Consider the following 20,263-nt stretch of genomic DNA (forward strand, 5'->3'; position numbering starts at 1 on the left):
TTTCATTTTTTTGGTTTTGCTTCATGGATTCTTGTTGCCTTATTGAGTCATTCATTTACATTTGTCCAATTCTGAATTTTAGTGTGTTATTTTCTTAATTTACATTTTCACTTCTTTTTGTATTTGTCCAATTGAATTTTTGAATGAATTGTTTTGTTCTATAGAATTTTTTCCATTTCACAAATTCTGTTTTCTAAAGGATTATTTTCTTTTTTTCCATTTCACAGATTTTGTTTTTTAAGAAGATATTTTCTTTTTCTGTTTCACAAATTCTGTTTTTCTGAGAGTTGCTTTCTTTTTCCAGTTTATCAAATCTATCTTTTAATGAGTTGTATGCTTTTTCCATTTCACTATGTCTATTTTGTGTTGTCTTTTCCAAATTCTCTGACAAGGCTTTCATTTCCTTTCCCCTGTTTTCTTCTAGTTCTCTTTTAAAATCCTTTTTAAGTTCTTTCAGGAGAGCCTTGTGTGATGGGGACCAGGTTATTTCATCTTTTGGAGCTTCATTTGGAGACAATCTCCCTTTAGTCTCCTCAGGGTTTGAAATCTGTTCTTCTCTTTCACCATAAATATTGTCAATTGTTAGAAGCCTATTCACTTTTTTACTCATTTTGTTAAAGTTAAGTTAAAGTCTGCCTTTAGGGCAGGAGAGGTTTTCCAAGCAACCACTGAGCTGGGTCAGTGCTGATTCACTCCTGGTCCTGGCTCTGCCACGTGGAGTTATTAGAATGCCCCAGGACTCTGTTCTATCTGCCCTGGTGTTTGTGGTCAAAGTCTACTCAGCCACTCTGAGACTGCACTTCTCCAGACTATGAGCTATCTGTGCTGGCATTTGTGGTCAGCTGCCCAGGCCTCACTGTGTCTCTCCCGCTTGTGACTGAAACAGACCTTCTCTGGTCCGCTTCCTCCTGCAAACTCTCTACCCCTTGAGGTTGTACTGCCACCCTAAGACTACTCTTCCCTGGGGCTCTGCTCTGTCTGTACTGGCATTTGTGATCAGCTGTTGTGCTTTGCTGCCTCTCTCCTATTTGGGATTGAAATAGATCTTTTCTGGTCTGCTTCCTCCCGCAAATTCTTTGCCCAGAGACTCTGAGCTGTCTGCGCTGGAGTTTGTACTGGCTGCTCTGGCTGCCTTCCTCCTGTTTCCAATTGAAACAGACCTTTTTTTTTTTTAAAAGCAATCTTTGAAATTATCTTCTGCTGATAATTTGTTGCACTCCCAATATTTGTGGGTTCTGCCGCCCAGAGCTAATTCAGAGGCTTGATTTTGTAATTATTGTGAGGGTTATAAAAAGAGGTCAGAGAGAAACAGGTGTCATCTCTGCCATCTTGGTTCCACCTCCTTTTTCATTCTTAAACCAATCAGCTGTTAGGTGTTCAGTTCTGGTTGCATCTTGACACATTACCTACATACAGGCTCCTCCTCAAAATACAAATAAGATTATCTGATACTCTCAACTCTTCAAGCACTTGTCACATTTGATCCACATAGTCATAGGTTTTAGTGTAGTCAATGAAGTACAAATAGATTTTTTCTAGAACTCTCTTGCTTTCTCCATAATTTGGCAAATGTTAGCAATAATCATTACAAGAAGATATATATTTTTAAATGCCAAAAAGAAATTGAGCTCCAAGAAATGGAAAAACCAGTGAAGATCCTGAAGAGATGGTAAATATATTTCTTTTGTCATGACATTAAACAGACACCTGACTGTCCACTTTATCTGATGGTCCTTGTTTAATTGCTTTTTTTTTGGTTGCAGAATGGGTTCATTTTCTAGAGGGTTGTGGGTCACTCTGATACAAAGACAAAGGCATTAGAGAAGTACCTGGCAAACTTCAAAATCTATAAAAATATGAATTATTGCTTTGCTATAAAATAGCACTGAGTAGAAAGGAGAGGAGACCTTTTATATTACTGGGATATCCTTAAACAAAGAGATTTATCACTTAATACTTTTACATTTCTGATCATTTGAAAAGTTTATGAGAAAGGTGCAAGGTGCAATTGACCTATCAAACTTTTGCTAATACAAAAACTTGAAGGACAAAAAAGGACTGAAATATATATTTTTTCATTTCTGAAAATCAGTATCTGAGTTGTCAAAATGGAGTATTTAAATTTTTTTAAAACATAATGTTCCTAATTGTACCAATTTTTAATCTCATAAAACATTTGTCTTGTAAAGGATCTTGCCTCCTCATTTTACAGATGAGAAATTGGGTATGTGAAGGAATTAAGTAACCAGTCCATAATCACATCATAGCAAATTAGGGATAACCAGGATTAGAACTCAGGGATTCTGATTCCCACAAGTAAGTGGGTGTCATTGTACCACATTCTCTCCCCACTGAAAGAATCCTGTCAATGAACATTACCCAAGCACTTAAAAAGAAAGTCAGAATCCAAATTGGTTGACATTGAGGTCCTCTTGAAATGTTGTATTGCTTTGCTTCCACCAGATTCCATGTAATGCATTATTATCTTCAGTTCAGAATAAAGGGTCTTAAGGTATCCAAGGTTAAATGGTAGAACTAGAGGCAAAAGAGAAGACTATCCTCACACTTACTGGCCAAATAACCATGCCCTCCACAAGCTTCTCGACACTCCTGAGCTCCTTGTTGGGCAGTCCAGGAAGCTAGAGGTTTGCCAGCAGATGCTAATGCATGAATTTCACGTCCAAGTTCAGCCTTAAAAAGGAAGGATTAAACAGAAGGTTTTTTAAACCTCAAAACACCAAATAACATTCCAAACAAGGCTCATCTTATCAAATAACAATTATTTTTCAAAATTATATGTAGGAAATTAATGGTACATAAATTTATGTATATAGTATAGCTGAATTTGGAAATTAGAAAGAAAACCTGAGGTCAAGTACTTGCTCTGACACTAATCTGTGTGATTAATGGCAAATACCTTTAATTTTTTGAGCCTCAGCTTCTCCCAAATAAAAAAAAAGACAATATTTACATTTCCTATCTCATGGGATTCCCATGAATTTTGCAAATCTTGGAGTACTCTACATATATGTGAGATAATATTATGATTATTATTGGTATTATACTAAATGTCGCCATTATTTATAATTAAGGGAATGGAAATGATGAATAAGTTAGATTATAATTTGAGAACCATTTGTTGTACCAGAAAAAAAGCCAGAGGGATGGCCATTAGGAAAAAAAATATTGAGTTGGCAAAGGGAGAAATTTGGAGATCATTCAATCTAGCGCCTCATTTTACAGAGGAAGTGAGTCACCTCAGAAAGAACTGGGTACAAAACTGCCATTGGCAGAGAACTAGAACCAAGATTTTTTGGTTGCTAATGCAGTGCTGTTTCTGATACATCATTCTAATGCTCACTTCTTCAATCTTACAATTCTGATGATGCAATGTTTAATTCTATGAACCAACTAACTGTAACAGTAGCAGAAATTAACAAAAATTGCAAAAGTTTTTCTGAGAGAGTGGAAAAATAGGAACACTAATAGAAAGTTGGTAGAGTTGTGAACTGGTCCAATCATTCTGGAGAACAATTTGGAATTATCTCTAAAGAGCTATAAAACTGCTTGTCCTTTGACCCAACAATAATATACTTCTAGGTTTATATACTGATGAGATCAAAGAAAAAAGGAAAAGACCCATTTGTACCAAAATATTTATAGCATCTCTTTTTATAGAGATAGAGTTAGAAATTGAGAGGATGCCATTAATTGAGGGAAAGGCTGAACAAGTTATACTATAAAATAATGGAGGTGATGGTTTCAACAAAACATTAAAAGATTTGTATGAATTGATGCAAAATGATGTGAGCAAAATAAAGAACACTATACATAGTAGCAACAATACTGTAATGGGAATCTGAAAGACTTACTATTTTTATCAATATAATGATCCACCACAACTCAAAATGTTTCTTAAATACTAACTCTATGAAAAAAAATTTAATATTTTTTGAGCTAAAAAGATACTGTGTCTCCATTGGATATAAAATAATTATTTAACTAGCATCGCTTTAACACTTTAAGCATGCCAACAAATGTTTAGTATCATCTTACCTGTCTAATACTGTTATCATTTTGTAAAAGGCCTTTTTGAAATACTGTCATGTCCTCAAACAAAGTTTTTGCGAAATGATCTAAGACGTATGCAGCTGCCAAATAAGGAATCAGGCGCCATTGCTGAAAAAAAAACTTAAATAAATATATACTTCATACTTACTTTTCACCAAATGTTCTATAAGACTTTTGAGCAAAATTTTAAAAATTATTGCAATGATTTTTCTGACCCAATTCCAAAATCACATTCTACTTAACACCCTACCACCTTAACATCATCTTACTGACAAATTTGTTTCTTACTTCATTTCATTTAAATTATTTTTTTAATGAGGAACTAAAAAGAAAACCTTTCTAACAATGAGAGCTGCCAAACAACACAAAGAAATGCTTTATGATGTAATTATTTCCTAGTCACTGGAACACCATCTTTCCCAAAAAGATGAGGATGATGATGATGAAAGATTGTATCCTAATGGTCTCTTCCAACTATTATAAATCATCGTCTCTTCTGCCAAATGAAAATATGACTGTGTTTATATAATTTCAATGATCATTTATGACAGGTTCATAAAAGAAATATGGTCAAAATCAACATCTATAAATCAACTATTTATTGTGCTACCTCTCAGATCTCAGTGATGTGGGTACTCCCTTGACTGATACAGATCACATCACCTCCATATCTTTTCATTTTATTGTTCACATCATTCTTGGAGGATCAATACTTTCTAGAGATGTTTCTTCAAGTCTTTTAATATTTCATAGCCCTCAGTCCAATAATCAGGCCCCTTGCCTCTACTTCTGCTATATGACTATTTCACTTCTTTTTCAAGTTATGAAAATATTAAAAGCAGTACACTGGCTATTATAAAAAATCCCTTTAACTATGTTCCAAGCAATATACAAAAGCAACTTTACCACCAAAATGGTGGTGGCAAGAATTAGGTGTTTGGGGACTTATGGCATTGAGTCAATGATTAAAGATTGAATGCCTTCCTGTGTTGGAGGTCTGTACTTCTGCTGCTTTATCTCTACCTTGAAATGTTTCTCTAATCTTCAGTCACCTAACAGTAGCCGTTTGTCAGTATATAAATAAATCCTATCTTACACACACACACACACACATCTCATTTGATGACCTGATACCTGCATTTGATATTCAAGAACTGGAATTTCATCATCATCACTTGGTCCAAACTGACGACGAGTTGCTGAGAAACGAATAGCTATTGATAAAGCCAGTTTCAAATTTACCACAGACATTCCAACAACGCTAATTCTACCAGGAGACAGAGAAAACAGTGAAGCAACAAAACGTTGTTGAGCATCCTGTTGGTATAAAAGATAGAAATCACTCAAATAATCAGTAAATGTGTTGCTTGTATTTATGAATAAATAACATTTCAATTAATTCAGCAAATATTTGTTAAATGTCTGACTGGGGTAAGAGTTAAGGGAGATAAATACTTAGCTAAAGCTTTTATCCATTAATATATAGCATGTTTATCAAATTTGAAGATGCCAAAAATCTAGAAATGACAGTTAACAGGCTGGACAATTATAATTAGAATCTAAAAGACTTTTGATAGTCTAGAATGTTGGGCCAAATGTAAAAAAATTAAATGAGAAAAGTTAGTTCAGGATGGAAAAGAGTTAGTTAAAAAAAGAGTAAATGTGTGTGTGTGTGTGGGGGGGAAATCTGGGGTTTTTAGTGAGTCATAAATTCAAAATGAAGTTAATCATGTGATCTAGCAGCCAAAAAAGCTATTTAGCTTCTAATAATGCCTTCTTACTCGGCATTATTGAAGCACAGTATTCAGAACGATGGACATAAAAGTGTCATTGAATTTGGATTATCTCTAAAGCATTGGGTTTATTTTGAGATGACACATTCTTTTTTAAAAACATCAAAAAACTAGATGTATCCAGAAGGTAAGCAATATGGTAAGAGGGCTGGGAACTATATAATATAGAGAAAGGCTGAAGGAAATGGAGATATTTAGAGAAAATACTTAGAAAATAATCGCCGACTTCAAGTACCTAAAAATCTGTCATTTAGAATAAAGGAATGAGCATTTATCAGCTATTTATCATCTGTAAGGCAGTCGGAATTCTATGGAGAAGCAAGGCAGGCTTTGCTCTTAAGAAGCTCTAGTTCATTTAATGATGGGAGAAACATAGATTTCAGCTTCAAATCAATTGGAAAGGCTTGATGGTCAGTAGGGTGCAATGCAAACAGTGGTTGCCCTTGATTTGTTTGTCCATGCCTGACTTTAGGAGGAAAGATCTTTCCTTGTGAGTCCCCAAGGGGCTTTGAAACCTACAGCAGCAGCAGATCAGTCGCATTTCCATAGGGTGGAGGTGGGCAGGAAGCAGGCCACTGCTGTTCCCAGGGTTCTTAGCTTGGGATCCAGGGCTACCCTGATCATGGTCTGAGGAAGTGGTGCTCATTGTAACAGTGACAGGATTTGCCTCGTCCATCCCCCTTCTCTCCCCCCAGGGCTTGCCTGGCTGCCCCGCTGGGTGCAGTTGGCTGGCAGCTGGTGGGAGTAGCTGGCCCCTTCTTCACAAGGGCTGCTCCCTAGTACATGAGCTGTCCTAGAAGCAGGGAAGGGGCTTCAAAGCACTACTATTCCAGAAGCTTTGGGGTTTAAATGCCCAATGAGGGAAATTGGTTGATGGCTGGTATTAGTGATATCAAAAAGAGGGAGTCCATTTTCACAGGGGATTGATCCCCTCAGTGATGGCCAAGAAGACAGACTGGAAATAAGGATGCAAGTCTGGGAAGAGGAGGAGGGCACTACCATTCTGAGGGCTTGTGTCCAGGTCCTGAACTATGTCCACTTGCTTCTGAAGGGATGGGAGATCAAGAGGGTGGGGGATGAAGGAAGTCTGAGTCCCTGGCTTTCTTCAGGATGCCCTGCCACTTCAGCTAGGCTGCTTCAGCTGCCCTGAGGATACAGAAGATAGATAAGGCTTGTTCTGCTTAGGACCATGAAGGTAGAGCTGGGAATAATTGATAAAAATTGCAGAGAAGTGGGCTTCAGTTCTAGTTAGTAAAACACTGTTAATACCCAGAACTATGTAAAAGGAGGAGGAAGAGGGTTTCATGGGACTAGAAGACTCTGTGCAGAGCCAGCAGAGATCCCCTCAGCAGGGGAGGAGACAGCAGAGACGCTGGGGCTGGAAACGGCAATAGCTGAGTCTGGTGAAGAGCCAACCCTGAGCAGAGATCTGCTGGACCCAGTCCAATGGCAGGAGGACATCATGTGTTGCAAGGAGTTAGATCAGCTCAGCAAGACAGAAGCTCACCTCTTAGTGGCACTACACCTAGCAGTTAGTTTGTGGGGAAACTGAGAAAAGAATTCTTTAAGCAAAAAGTCTTGAGTATCTCCTGACCAAATGCGTTTTCTACATATGTGACTAAGACTTACCTTTCAACTTTCAGTTTGAGCACATTGTCCCCAGGGAAGAGTACACCAATAGTTTGGAGAAATGCCTTTTATCCTTTTATTCTTGTTATATATTTCTAATAAACATTATTGTGTAAAAGGTAGATATCAGAAAACATCATTCTGGAGATGGGGACATACTGGATAGAGGGACAGGTGCAATAATTGCAGAGACCTCAGGGCTCCGGAGTTGCCCATAGAATCTTGAAGAGAGTAGGAGTAGCTGTTAAACTCTGGGGATCTAGGCTGTCAGTGTGAGTTCCAAGAATGAATCCATGGGGACCTTGTGGAACCTTGTCAGAGATAATCTGGCACTCCTGAATTCAGGGAGAACTGCTGAAAAGATTCTCAACCCAGTATTCTTGCAAATGGATATCCTAAAATTATAGGATAGCCCTCTTAAAATAGCATTTTCTCTTTCTTTTGTTTTAGATTATAATTTCATATTAATATTTCTACTACATTTTTTTTTACAAATCAGACCAATTTATTTGTTAAATTTTGCTTATTTCCTTACTTATGTATGATATGTGATGTATTTCTGTACCAACAAAGACTACTGAAGCTAACATGAGAAGCATGAATTTTGCAGTTTGAAAATGTTCATTCTGGCTTACAAATACTCTTTCCCCCCTTTTTGCTTTTAAACAGTTCTAGACCACTTGACTTACCGTGATAACCTTATGAACAGCATGTCCATATATTAAGGTTTGCCTGTTGATGTAAACACTGTGAATAACTAACCTATAAATGTTTAACCCCATTTGGAAGCTGCCCAAGCACTTGGAGCTTATCTGATTCCATCTGCTTTCTCTTAAAGTAGAGTCAGCTTGTCCTACAGATAGGTACATCTGGAATTCTACTGAAGCAGCAAGCATCCATGGGGGAAATTTCAAATGCCCTTTACAACTGGGAGGTCTCTTAAAGTCTCCTAGTCCAACCCCCCCGCAATTGTCCAGTTGAGAGACCCGAGGCCCGCAGAGGTTGAGTAATTTGTTCACTAGCTTAGAAGTAGCAGAAAACTGGGCTTCCAATACCAGTCCGACACTCTAGGTTTGCTCCTTCTACTGCATCATATTGATTCCAAAAGGCCAAGTTTCATTTGATGGGAAAATGTCTCTCTTGGTATAATGAAAGATGGATCAGCTATTTATGGGAATCTGTGCATCTGACAGTCATCATTTCACATGCAGGTTTAATCATGGAGCACAGTACCTTAATGGAAGTAGTGTAGACTCCCTCAGGAGTGACATCACCTGTTCGGTTTAGCAGGTTTTCTCGGGGAATCCTCACGTTATGAAACATGGTGAATCTGTTCAAAAACATTAATAAGAGAACTCAGAATTGTAAAAAAATTCTCAGTTCATATAACAAAAGCTCAGTTATACCATTGATTCTGATACTTCACAAGCTGACTGCAATGTACTGTTAACAATTAATTAAATGTCAGGACTGGCCAAAAAAAATCTGCTTACTTATGAATGACCAAAAAAGGAGACAGGTTGGCTGAATATTAAGCGCAAGAATACTTCCACCACATGATATAATAAAGGACAAAGAGGAAATCCTGCAGGGTATAGGTACATCATTTACTGCAAAATTACAAAAAGAAAGTGTACAAGAATGACAAAAGCTAAGAAGGTTCAGAGGGACGGTTAATTGGAATGATGAGGGCCAGTGATCATGAAGCTACAGGAATGCTTGTTAGAACTGTTATATCCATCCACCAACAATCACTTATAGACTATCCATAATGTGCCAGGCACTACTATACACAAAGAATACAGACAAAAAAATTAAACAGTCCCTGCTTTAAAAGAACTTCTATTCTGTGGGGAAACAACACATATACACACATACACTGATAGAGACCAAATATATGCAAGGTGCTTTTAGACGGAGAGGACAGTTGAAGCTGGGAGAATCAAAACAGATATACTATAGAAGGTGATGCTCCAGCAAAGTCTCAAGAAAAGAGTCCATATATTCCCAGGATCCCAGGTTTTGAATTGGAAGGAATCTCAGAGACTAATTAGTTCAACTCATTCTTTCTATCAATAAGGAAACTGAAGCCCAAAGAAATTCAGGGATTATTTCAGATCACAAAATCAGCAAATGACAGAGCTAAGATTCAATGAGGCAGAGGCAAGGAAGGGATTCATTACAGGAAGATACGGTGCATGAGGACATGTAAGGGACTCTTTGAACCATCATGGAAGGGAGTAATGTGTAACCAGACTGAAAGGGTAGACTGGGGCCAAGGTTGTGAGGGCTTTAAATGGCAAATAGAGGAGCCTGTATATGCACCTAAATGTAATGGAAAGTTACTTAATTTAAGGATGAGCTTTTATTTCTTTGTACTAGACTCCTAAGCCCTTCCAAGAATGCTTTTCAGGAAGAGCAAATCATTTTACTCCTCTGACATTCATTGTCTATAGGGGATAATAAGATTTCAACTACATATACTTCATGGCATTGTTGTCAAAATAAATGCTTTGCAAAGCTTACATACAAACTTTCAGAAACTTTTCAAACTTTCCTCCTTATTTGGTGGATGGAAAATGTATTTGTGTGTACTATCATTATTAATATTACTGCTACTATTTGTGATATTTTTAAAATGATGGATTCATTAAGTTCAGTTGTTCAAATAAGAGAAAAACCAAATAGTGGGGAACATGAACTGTTTTTTTTTTAATTAGTAGGCCTAGATTAAAGCCCCAAGCTTGTGAATGACTACTTTTACACTAATAGGCAAGTCACTGAACATGTCCAAGACCCAAATTTTGTTTTGCAAAATGGGAATAACAATTATACTATCTATCTTATAAGAGGACTGTGAAGATCAAACTTATCATCAAAGTCTAAGATCTTGGTAAACTATAAAGTGCTATCTATATATAAATGTGATTTATTATTCATGCTATGGATATACTGGTTGAAATTAGCACTGGCAAGAGCAAAAACATTGGTATAAGGGGCACTATAGATAGAGCACTAGTTATGCAGTCATTAATTTACTTAATACTTACTAGCTGTGTAACCCTGGCCAAATCATTTAATTCCAATTGCCTTACCAAAACAAAGGAAGGAAGGAAAGAAGAAATAAGAAAAGAGAAAGAGAAAAGAAACATTACTGTACTCTCTTGACATAACAGCCACACTTGCTCCCATCTAATTCTCATAATTCAGGTGTCTCATTTCCTGTTTTGGTAACAGTCTGACTGATACAAAAGGGCAAATGTCCTTTAATGGTAAATATTTTGAGGGAAAATAACATCAGCAGAAATTACACTTTGTTCTCAGCTTTTAAGTACTGACTCCCCTCCATGTCCTTGGGTAACTCCCCAGCACGAAATTATCTGCTATAACTCAGATAGCATTTCTCTATGGTAAAATGAAATTACAAGACCTGTTTATAGAAATGTGTTGAAAAGATCTTAAAGACAAGTGTTAGAAATTCAAATTCAGCTATTTAAAAGGGAACCAAAAGTGTTTAAAAGGGTCTAGGAATATAACTGAAATTTTTTTTAATTGACACCTTGCTAAATTTTGTAATATAACATGAAAACAAAGCAAAAAAAGTATTATTATAAAAACTAGGGCAAGTACTAAGCCTGCTGGCTTCAAGTAGTTTTAGGGCTGTTTCACAGAAGAAGGAATAGACTATCTGCTTGATTGATAAAGGTAGAACTAGTTAATCTGAAGAAACTGCAAAACAAAAACAAAAAACACAAGCTTGAGAGAAGATAAAGCTCCTTAACCGTTTGAGGTTCTTTGAAAGTAGACAAACTGTTTCCAAAAGCATAGGCTCCACTTCTTCCCTAGACATTTGCAAGCAAAAGCTGGTGGATCTCTTAAGCAGGAAGTCTACAAAAGGGCTTCCTTTGAGCCAGAGTTTGAACCAGGTGGCTACTGAAGTCCCTTCTAACTCAGATGTCTCTGTTATAGGTTTCAAAAAGAAATGAATATTTTTCTCTTGAACTGAAAAATATGCTTGGAGAGATCATAATTCCCCTAGTTTTTTTTTAAAATATTGGACAACAATATACATTTATACAATGAAAAACTATTAATAATGAAAGGATTCTGTTTGCCATTTCAGAAAAATTTTCTTTCACAGCACTTTAGAGAGTGTCCCTAGTCACATTCACAGATGTTATACAAACTGTGCTAAATGTAATATAAAGTAATAAATGTAATATCAGTAATTCCTATAGCAACTTCTCTTACTATTATGATCATTCTCAATTTCATATGTAGTATCTTCTTATTGAATCAGCTATAAAGAGAACTTTAAAAACAAAACTAATGTACTTAAAAAGACATTGAGGATAGAGAAGTGGTCAGATGCAAAGATGACATTTTGTTGACCTAAAGAAAAATTATCTCATCCATCATTAACAAAATTCAACAGCAAGAGATAGAAAGAGAAATTCCATTTAAAATAACTGTTGATAATATAGAATATTTGGGAATCTATCTGCCAAGGGAAAGTCAGCAACTATATGAGCAAAACTGCAAAATACTTTCCACACAAATAGAGTCAGATAGAAATGAGCTAATATAATAAAGATGACAATACTACCTAAACTAATCTATTTATTTAGTGCTATACCAATCAGACTCCCAAGAAAGTATTTTAATGACCTAGAAAAATAACAACAAAATTCATATGGAAGAACAAAAGGTCAAGAATTTCAAGGAAACTAATGAAAAAAAAAATTATGTGAAGGTAGACTAGCTTTATCTGATCTAAAACTATATCATAAGAAAGCTGCAAGAAGAAACAGAGAGCAAAACTATAATTGTGGGAGATCTCAACCTTGTACTCTCAGAATTAGATAAACCAAATCACAAAATAAATAAGAAAGAAGTTAAAGAGATAAATATAACACTAAAAAGTTAGGTATGATACACCTTTGGAGAAAACCAAATGGAGAGAGAAAGGAGTACATTTTCTTCTTGGCAGTTCATGGAACCTATACAAAAATTGACAATATATTAGGATATAAAGACCTCAAATTCAAATGAAGAAAGGCAGAAATAGTAAATGCATTCTTTTCAGATCACAATGCAATAAAAATTACATTTAATAAAAACCAAGGAAAAATAGACCAAAAAGTATTTGGAAGCTAAATAATCTCATCCTAAAGAATGATTGGGTGAAACAGCAAAGCATAGACACAATAAATAATTTTATCCAAGAGAATGACAATAATGAGATGTCATACCAAAATAGGTGGGATGCAGCCAAAGTGGTAATAAAAGGAAATTTTACATCTCTAGAGGCCTACTTGCATAAAATAGAAAAAGCAAAAATCAATGAAGTAGGCTTGCAATTAAAACACCTAGAAAAAAGCAAATTAAAACCTCTCAGTCAAACACTAAATTTGAAATTCTAAAAATAAAAGGAGAGATTAATAAAATTGAAAGTAAAAAATTATTGAATTAGCAAATAAAACTAAGAGTTAGTTCTATGAAAAAACCAACAAAATAGATAAACCCTTGGTAAATTTGATTAGAAAAAAAAAGAGGAAAATCAAATTGTTAGTATTAAAAATGAAAAGGGATACCAACACTAATGAAGAGGAAATTAGAGCACTAATTAGGAATTACTTTACCCAACTTTAAGTCAATAACTTTGATAACTTAAATAAAATGGATGAATACTTTCAAAAATATAGGTTGTCCAGATGAACAGAGGCAGAAGTAAATTGGTTAAATAGTCCCATTTTAGAAAAAAAAAAATCTCCAGGGCCAGATGTGAATTCTACCAAACATTTAAAGAACAATTAACTCCAATGCTATATAAACTATTTGAAAAATAGGAAATGAAGGAGTCCTATCAGATTCCTTTTATGACACAGACATGGTACTGATACCTAAACCAGGTAGGACAAAAACAGAGAAAGAAAATTACAGACCAATCTCCCTAATGAATATTGGTGCAAAAATCTTAAATAAAACACTAGCAAAGAGATTACAGAAAATCATCCCAAGGATAATACACCATGACCAAGTAGGATTTATACCAGTAATGCATGGCTGGTTCAATATTAGGAAAACTATTGACATAATTGATTATATCAATAACCACATTAACAAAAAACATATGATCATCTCAACAGAAGCAGAAAAAAAGCTTTTGATAAAATTGAATACCCATTTCTATCAAAAACACTAGAGTATATGAATAAATGGACTTTTCCTTAAAATAGTCAGTACCATCTATTTAAAACCATCAGTAAGCATCATATGTAATGGGGATGAACTGGAACCATTCCCAATAAAATCAGGAGTGAAGCAAGGTTGCCTATTATTACTATTACTATTCAACACTATATTAGAAATGCTAGATTTGGCAATGAGAAGAAAAAGAGATTAAAGGAATTACAGTAGGTAATGAGGAAACCAAATTATCACTCTTTGCAGATGATATGATAGAGAACCTCAGAGATTCTATTAAAAAGCTATTAGAAATAATTCACAACTTTAGTAAAGTTGCAGGATACAAAATAAATCCACATAATTTATCAGCATTTTTATACATCAGTAATAAAATCTAACAGGAACCTACAAAGAGAAATTCCATTTAAAATAATTGTCGATAATATAAAATATTTGGGAATCTATCTGCCAAGGGAAAGTCAGGAACTATATGTACAAAACTACAAAACACTTTCCACACAAATAAAGTCAGATCTAAACAATTGGAAAAATATTAAGTGCTTTTGGGTAGGTCGAATGAATGTAATGAAGATGACAATACTACCTAATCTATTTATTTAGTGCTATACCAATCAGACTCCCAAGAAATTATTTTAATGACCTAGAAAAAAAACAAAAAAATTCATTTGAAAGAACAAAAGGGAATTAATGAAAAAAAAATCAAATGAAGGTGGCCTAGCTGTACCAGATTTAAAACTATATTATAAAGCAGCAGACATCAAAACCATTTGGTACTGGCTAAGAAATAAGACTAGTTGATCAGTGGAATAAGTTAGATTCACAGGACAAAACAGTCAATAACTATAACAATTTGGTGTTTGACAAACCCAAAGAACCCAGCTTTTAGGATAAGAATTCACTATTTGACAAAAACTGCTGGGAAAATTGGAAACTATGGCATTGACCCACACCTAATATCATATACCAAGATAAGGTCAAAATGGGTTCATGCTCTAGACATAAAGTATATTATAAATAAATTAGAAGAACATATGATAATTTACCTCTCAGACCTATGGAAAAGGAAGGAATTTGTGATCAAAGAAGAGCTAAAGATCCTTATAGGTAATTTTGATTATATTAAGTTAAAAAGTTTTTGTACAAACAAAACTAATGCAGACAAGATTAGAAAGGAAACAATAAACTGGGAAAACTTTGACATTCGAAAATTCTAATAAAGGCCTCATTTCTAAAACATATAGAGAATTGACTCAAATTTATAAGAAATCAAGCCATTCTCCAATTGATAAATTATATGAAAAATTTTCAGACAAAGAAATTGAATCTACTTCTAATCATATGAAAAGGTGCTCCAAATCACTATTGATCAGAGAAATGCAAATTAAGACAATTCTGAGACACCATACAACCCTGTCAGATTGGCTAAGATGACAAGAAAAGATAATGCACAATGTTGGAGGGGATGTGGAAAAACTGGGACACTGATACATTGTTGGTGGAACTGTGAATGGATCCAACCATTCTGGAGAGCAATTTGGAACTATGCTCAAAAAATTATCAAACTGTGCATACCCTTAGACCCAGCAGTGTTACTACTGAGTTTATACCAAAGAGATCTTAAAGGAGGGAAAGAGAACCACATATGAAAAAATGTTTGTGGCAGCCCTTTTTGTAATGGCTAGAAACTGGAAACTGAATGGATTCCATTAACTGGAGAATGGCTGAATAAATTATGATAAATGAATATTATGGAATATTATTGTTCTGTAAAAAATTACCAACAGGATGATTTTAGATGATTGGAGAGACTTACATGAATATATGTTAAGTGAAATGAACAGAACAAAGAGATCATTGTACATAGCAATAAGAAGTCTATGTGACAATCAATTCTGATGGACGTGGCTCTCTTTAACAATGAGATGATTCAAACCAGTTCCAATTGTTTAGTAATGAAGAGAGCCATCTACAACCAAAGAGAGGACTATGGGAACTGAGTGTGGGCCACAACATTGCATTTTTACTCTTTCTGTTATTGTTTGCTTGCATTTTTGTTTTCCTTCTCAGGTATTTTTCTTTCTAGATTCGGTTTTTCTTGTGCAGCAAGATAACTGTATAAATATGAATACATATATTGGATTTAACATATATTTGTAACATATTTAACATATAGTTAGCTAGATGGACTACCTGCCATCTAGGGGAGGGAATAGGGGGGAAATTTGGAATAAAAGGTTTTGCAAGGGTCAGTGTTGAAAGATTAACCATTAGCATAGATAAGAAAGCAGTATCAATATTAAACATATACGTACCAAGTGGTACAGCATCTAAATTCTTAAAAGAGAAATTAAGAGAGCTGCAAAAAGAAATAGACAGCAAAACTATAAAAGTGGGAGATCTCAACCTTGCACTCTCAGAATTAGATAAATCAAACTACAAAATATATAAGAAAGAAGTCAAAGAGGTAAATAGAATACTAGAAAAGTTTGATATGATAGATCTTTGGCGAAAGCTAAATGGAGACAGAAAGGAGAATACTTTCTTCTCAGCAGTTCATGGAACCTATACAAAAATTGATCATATACTAGGACATAAAAACCTCAAAATCAAATGAAGTAAGGCAGAAATAGTAAATGCATCCTTTTCAGACCACAATGCAATTAAAATTACATTTAATAAAAAGCTAGGGGAAAATAGACCAAAAAATAATTGGAAACTAAATAATCTTATACTAAAGAATGATTGGGTAAAACAGCAAATCTTAGACATAATTAATAACTTCACCCAAGAAAATGACAATAATGAGACATCATACCAAAATGTGTGGGATACAGCCAAAGCAGTAATAAGAGGAAGTTTTATATCTCTAGAGGCCTACTTGCATAAAACAGAGAAGGAGAGAGTCAATGAATTGAGCTTACAACTAAAATTGCTAGAAAAGGAACAAATTAAAAACCCCCAGACAAACACAAAACTTGAAATTCTAAAAATAAAAGGTGAGATTAATAAAATTGAAAGTAAAAAAAAAAACATTGAATTAATTAATAAAACTAAGAGTTGGTTCTATGAAAAAACCAACAAAATAGGCAAACCCTTAGTAAACCTGATTTTAAAAAGAAAAGAGAAAAAGCAAATTGTTAGTCTTGAAAATGAAAAGGGAGAACTCACCACTAATTAAGAGGAAATTTGAACAATAGTTAGGAGCTTCTTTGCTCAACTTTATGCCAATAAATTCGATAACTTAAATGAAAAGGAAGAATACCTTCAAAAATGTAGCTTGCCCAGATTAACAGAGGAAGAAGTGAGTAGTCTAAATAGTCCCATTTCAGAAAAAGAAATAGAACAAGCTATTAACCAACTCCCTAAGAAAAAATCCCCAGGACCAGATGGATTTACATGTGAATTATACCAAACATTTAAAGAACAACTAACTCCAATGCTATATAAACTATTTGAAAAAATAGGGATTGAAGGAGTCCTACCAAATTCCTTTTATGACACAGACATGGTACTGATACCTAAACCAGGTAGATCGAAAACTGAGAAAGAAAACTATAGACCAATCTCCTTAATGAATATTGATGCTAAAAGCTTAAATAAGATATTAGCAAAAAGACTTCAGAAAATCATCCCCAGGATAATACACTATGATCAAGTAGGATTTATACCAGGAATGCAGGGCTAGTTTAATATGAGGAAAATTATTAGTATAATTGACCATATGATCATCTCAATAGATGCAGAAAAAGCATTCGATAAAATCCAACATCCATTCCTACTAAAAATGCTTGAGAGTATAGGAATAAATGGACTATTCCTTAAAATAATGAGTATATATTTAAAACCTTTAGTAAACATGTTATGTAATGGCGACAAATTGGAACCTTTCCCTGTAAGATCAGGAGTGAAACAAGGCTGCCCCCTATCACCATTACTATTCAATATAGTACTAGAAATGTTAGCCTCGGCAATAAGAGCAGAGAAAGAGATTCAAGGAATTAGAGTAGGAAATGAGTTACTCAAACTATTACTCTTTGCAGATGACATGATGATATACTTAGAGAACCCCAAAGACTCTGCTAAAAAGCTATTAGAAATAATTCAGAACTTTAGCAAAGTTTCAGGATACAAAATAAATCCACATAAATCCTCTGCGGTTTTATACATTACCAACACAATCCAAGAGCAAGAGATACAAAGAGAAATTCCATTCAAAATAACTGTTGATAGTATAAAATATTTGGGAATCTATCTACCAAAGAAGAGTCAGGAATTATTTAAATTTGAAAAGACATTGAATGCTCTTGGATAGGCCAAGCAAATATAATAAAGATGACAATACTCCCTAAATTAATCTATTTATTTAGTGCTATACCAATCAGACTCCCAAGAAACTATTTTAATGACCTAGAAAAAATAACAACAGAATTCATATGGAACAACAAAAGGTCGAGAATTTCAAGGGAAGTAATGAAAAAAAATTAAATGAAGGTGGTCTAGCTGTACCTGATCTAGAACTATATTATAAAGCATCAGTCACCAAAACCATTTGGTATTGGCTAAGAAACAGACTAGTTTGGATCAGTGGAATAGGTTAGGTTCACAGGGCAAGATAGTAAATAAAAATAGCAATTTAGTGTTTGACAAACCCAAGGATCCCAACTTTTGGGATAAGAATTCATTATTTGACAAAAACTACTGGGAAAACTGGAAATTAGTATGGCAGAAACTAGGCATGGATCCACATTTAACACCACATACTAAGATAAGATCAAAATGGGTCCAAGATTTAGGCATAAAGAACGAAATCATAAATGAATTGGAGGAACAGGGGATGGTTTACCTCTCAGACTTGTGGAGGAGAAAGGAATTTGTGTCCAAAGGAGAACTAGAGATCATTATTGATCACAAAATAGAAAATTTTGATTACATCAAATTAAAAAGTTTTTGCACAAACAAAACTAATGCAAACAAGATTAGAAGGGAAGTAACAAATTGGAAAAACATTTTTACAGTTAAAGGTTCTGATAAAGGTCTCATCTCCAAAATATACAGAGAATTGACTTTAATTTTAATTTATAATTTAATTTATAAGAAATCAAGCCATTCTCCAATTTATAAATGGTCAAAGGATATGGTCAGATGATGAAATTAAAACTATTTCCACTCATATGAAAGAGTGTTCCAAATTACTATTGATCAGAGAAATGCAAATTAAGACAACTCTGAGATATCACTACACACCTGTCAGATTGGCTAAGATGACAGGAACAAATAATGATGAATGTTGGAGGGGCTGTGGGAAAACTGGGACACTGATGCATTGTTGGTGGAGTTGTGAAAGAATCCAACCATCCTGGAGAGCAATCTGGAATTATGCCCAAAAAGTTATCAAAATGTGCATACCCTTTGACCCAGCAGTGATACTACAGGCTTATATCCCAAGGAAATACTAAAGAAGGGAAAGGGACCTGTATGTGCCAAAATGCTTGTGGCAGCCCTTTTTGTAGTGGCTAGAAACTGGAAAATGAATGGATGTCCATCAATTGGAGAATGGTTGGATAAATTATGGTATATGAAGGCTATGGAATATTATTGCTCTGTAAGAAATGAGCAGCAGGATGAATTCAGAAAGGCTTGGAGAGACTTACATGAACTGATGCTGAGTGAAACGAGCAGAACTAGAAGATCATTATACACTTCAACAATGATACTGTATGAGGATGTATTCTGATGGAAGTGGATATCTTCAACATAGAGAAGAGCTAATCTAGTTCCAATTGATCAATGATGGACAGAATCAGCTACACCAGAAAAGGAACACTGAGAAATGAGTGTAAATTGTGAGCATTTTTTTTGTTTTTCATCCCAGATTATTTTTATCTTCCGAATACAATTCTTCCTTTGCAACAACAACAACAAAATTCGGTTCAGCACATATATATTGTACCTAGAATATACTATTAAGATATTTAATATGTATGGGAATGCCTGCCATCTAAGGGAGGGGATGGAGGGAAGGAGGGGAAAAACTCGGAACAGAAGGGAGTACAAGGGATAATGTTGTAAAAAAAATTACCTATGCATATGTACTGTCAAAAAAAGTTATAATTATAAAATTAATTAAAAAGAAAGATTACCCATGCATATATTTTGTAAATAAAAAGCTATAATAAAATAAATTTTAAAAAATAAAACTTGATCAAGAGTTTGAGTAAAACAATTTACCTGTATGTTATTTTCAAAAGTTTTCAAAGAAGTAGTGCCTGGGGCATGGAGAAGTTAAATAAAGTTGAAATCAAGGGAGCCAGTGGTATAAAAGGTAGGTCTAGAATTCAGGCTTTCCTGAATTCACAATCTACACAATACACTTTGTTTCACTAAAAGCAGATTTCTTTTTAAGAAATTAGACAACTGTATCATAATCTAATTAATTATTTTTCAGGCCAGAGAATGTCTTTTTGAATACATCTGAAAAACTATCTCATTTTTAAAAATGTGGCCAGATTTTAGAGGAATTGCTTATCCTTTGCTGCCATAGAACAATAACAACAAAAAGA

The 20,263-nt window shown here is 34.5% G+C and overlaps 1 protein-coding gene across 1 annotated transcript in view; it reads right to left on the reverse strand.

Annotated features, from left to right (window-relative positions):
* The window catches only part of LOC141546641 (peroxisomal acyl-coenzyme A oxidase 3-like), a 95,684-nt gene that overhangs the window by 28,230 nt on the left and 47,191 nt on the right, over window positions 1–20,263 (reverse strand). The window contains exons 8-11 of the mRNA XM_074274610.1: window positions 8,727–8,823; window positions 5,206–5,388; window positions 4,057–4,179; window positions 2,571–2,691 (exon numbers count right to left, since the gene is read on the reverse strand). Of these exons, the coding sequence (XP_074130711.1) occupies window positions 2,571–2,691; window positions 4,057–4,179; window positions 5,206–5,388; window positions 8,727–8,823 (524 nt within the window). The remainder of the gene's footprint in view (window positions 1–2,570; window positions 2,692–4,056; window positions 4,180–5,205; window positions 5,389–8,726; window positions 8,824–20,263) is intronic.

Source organism: Sminthopsis crassicaudata, chromosome 6 (assembly GCF_048593235.1).
Source record: "Sminthopsis crassicaudata isolate SCR6 chromosome 6, ASM4859323v1, whole genome shotgun sequence".
NCBI classification, from domain to species: domain Eukaryota; kingdom Metazoa; phylum Chordata; class Mammalia; order Dasyuromorphia; family Dasyuridae; genus Sminthopsis; species Sminthopsis crassicaudata.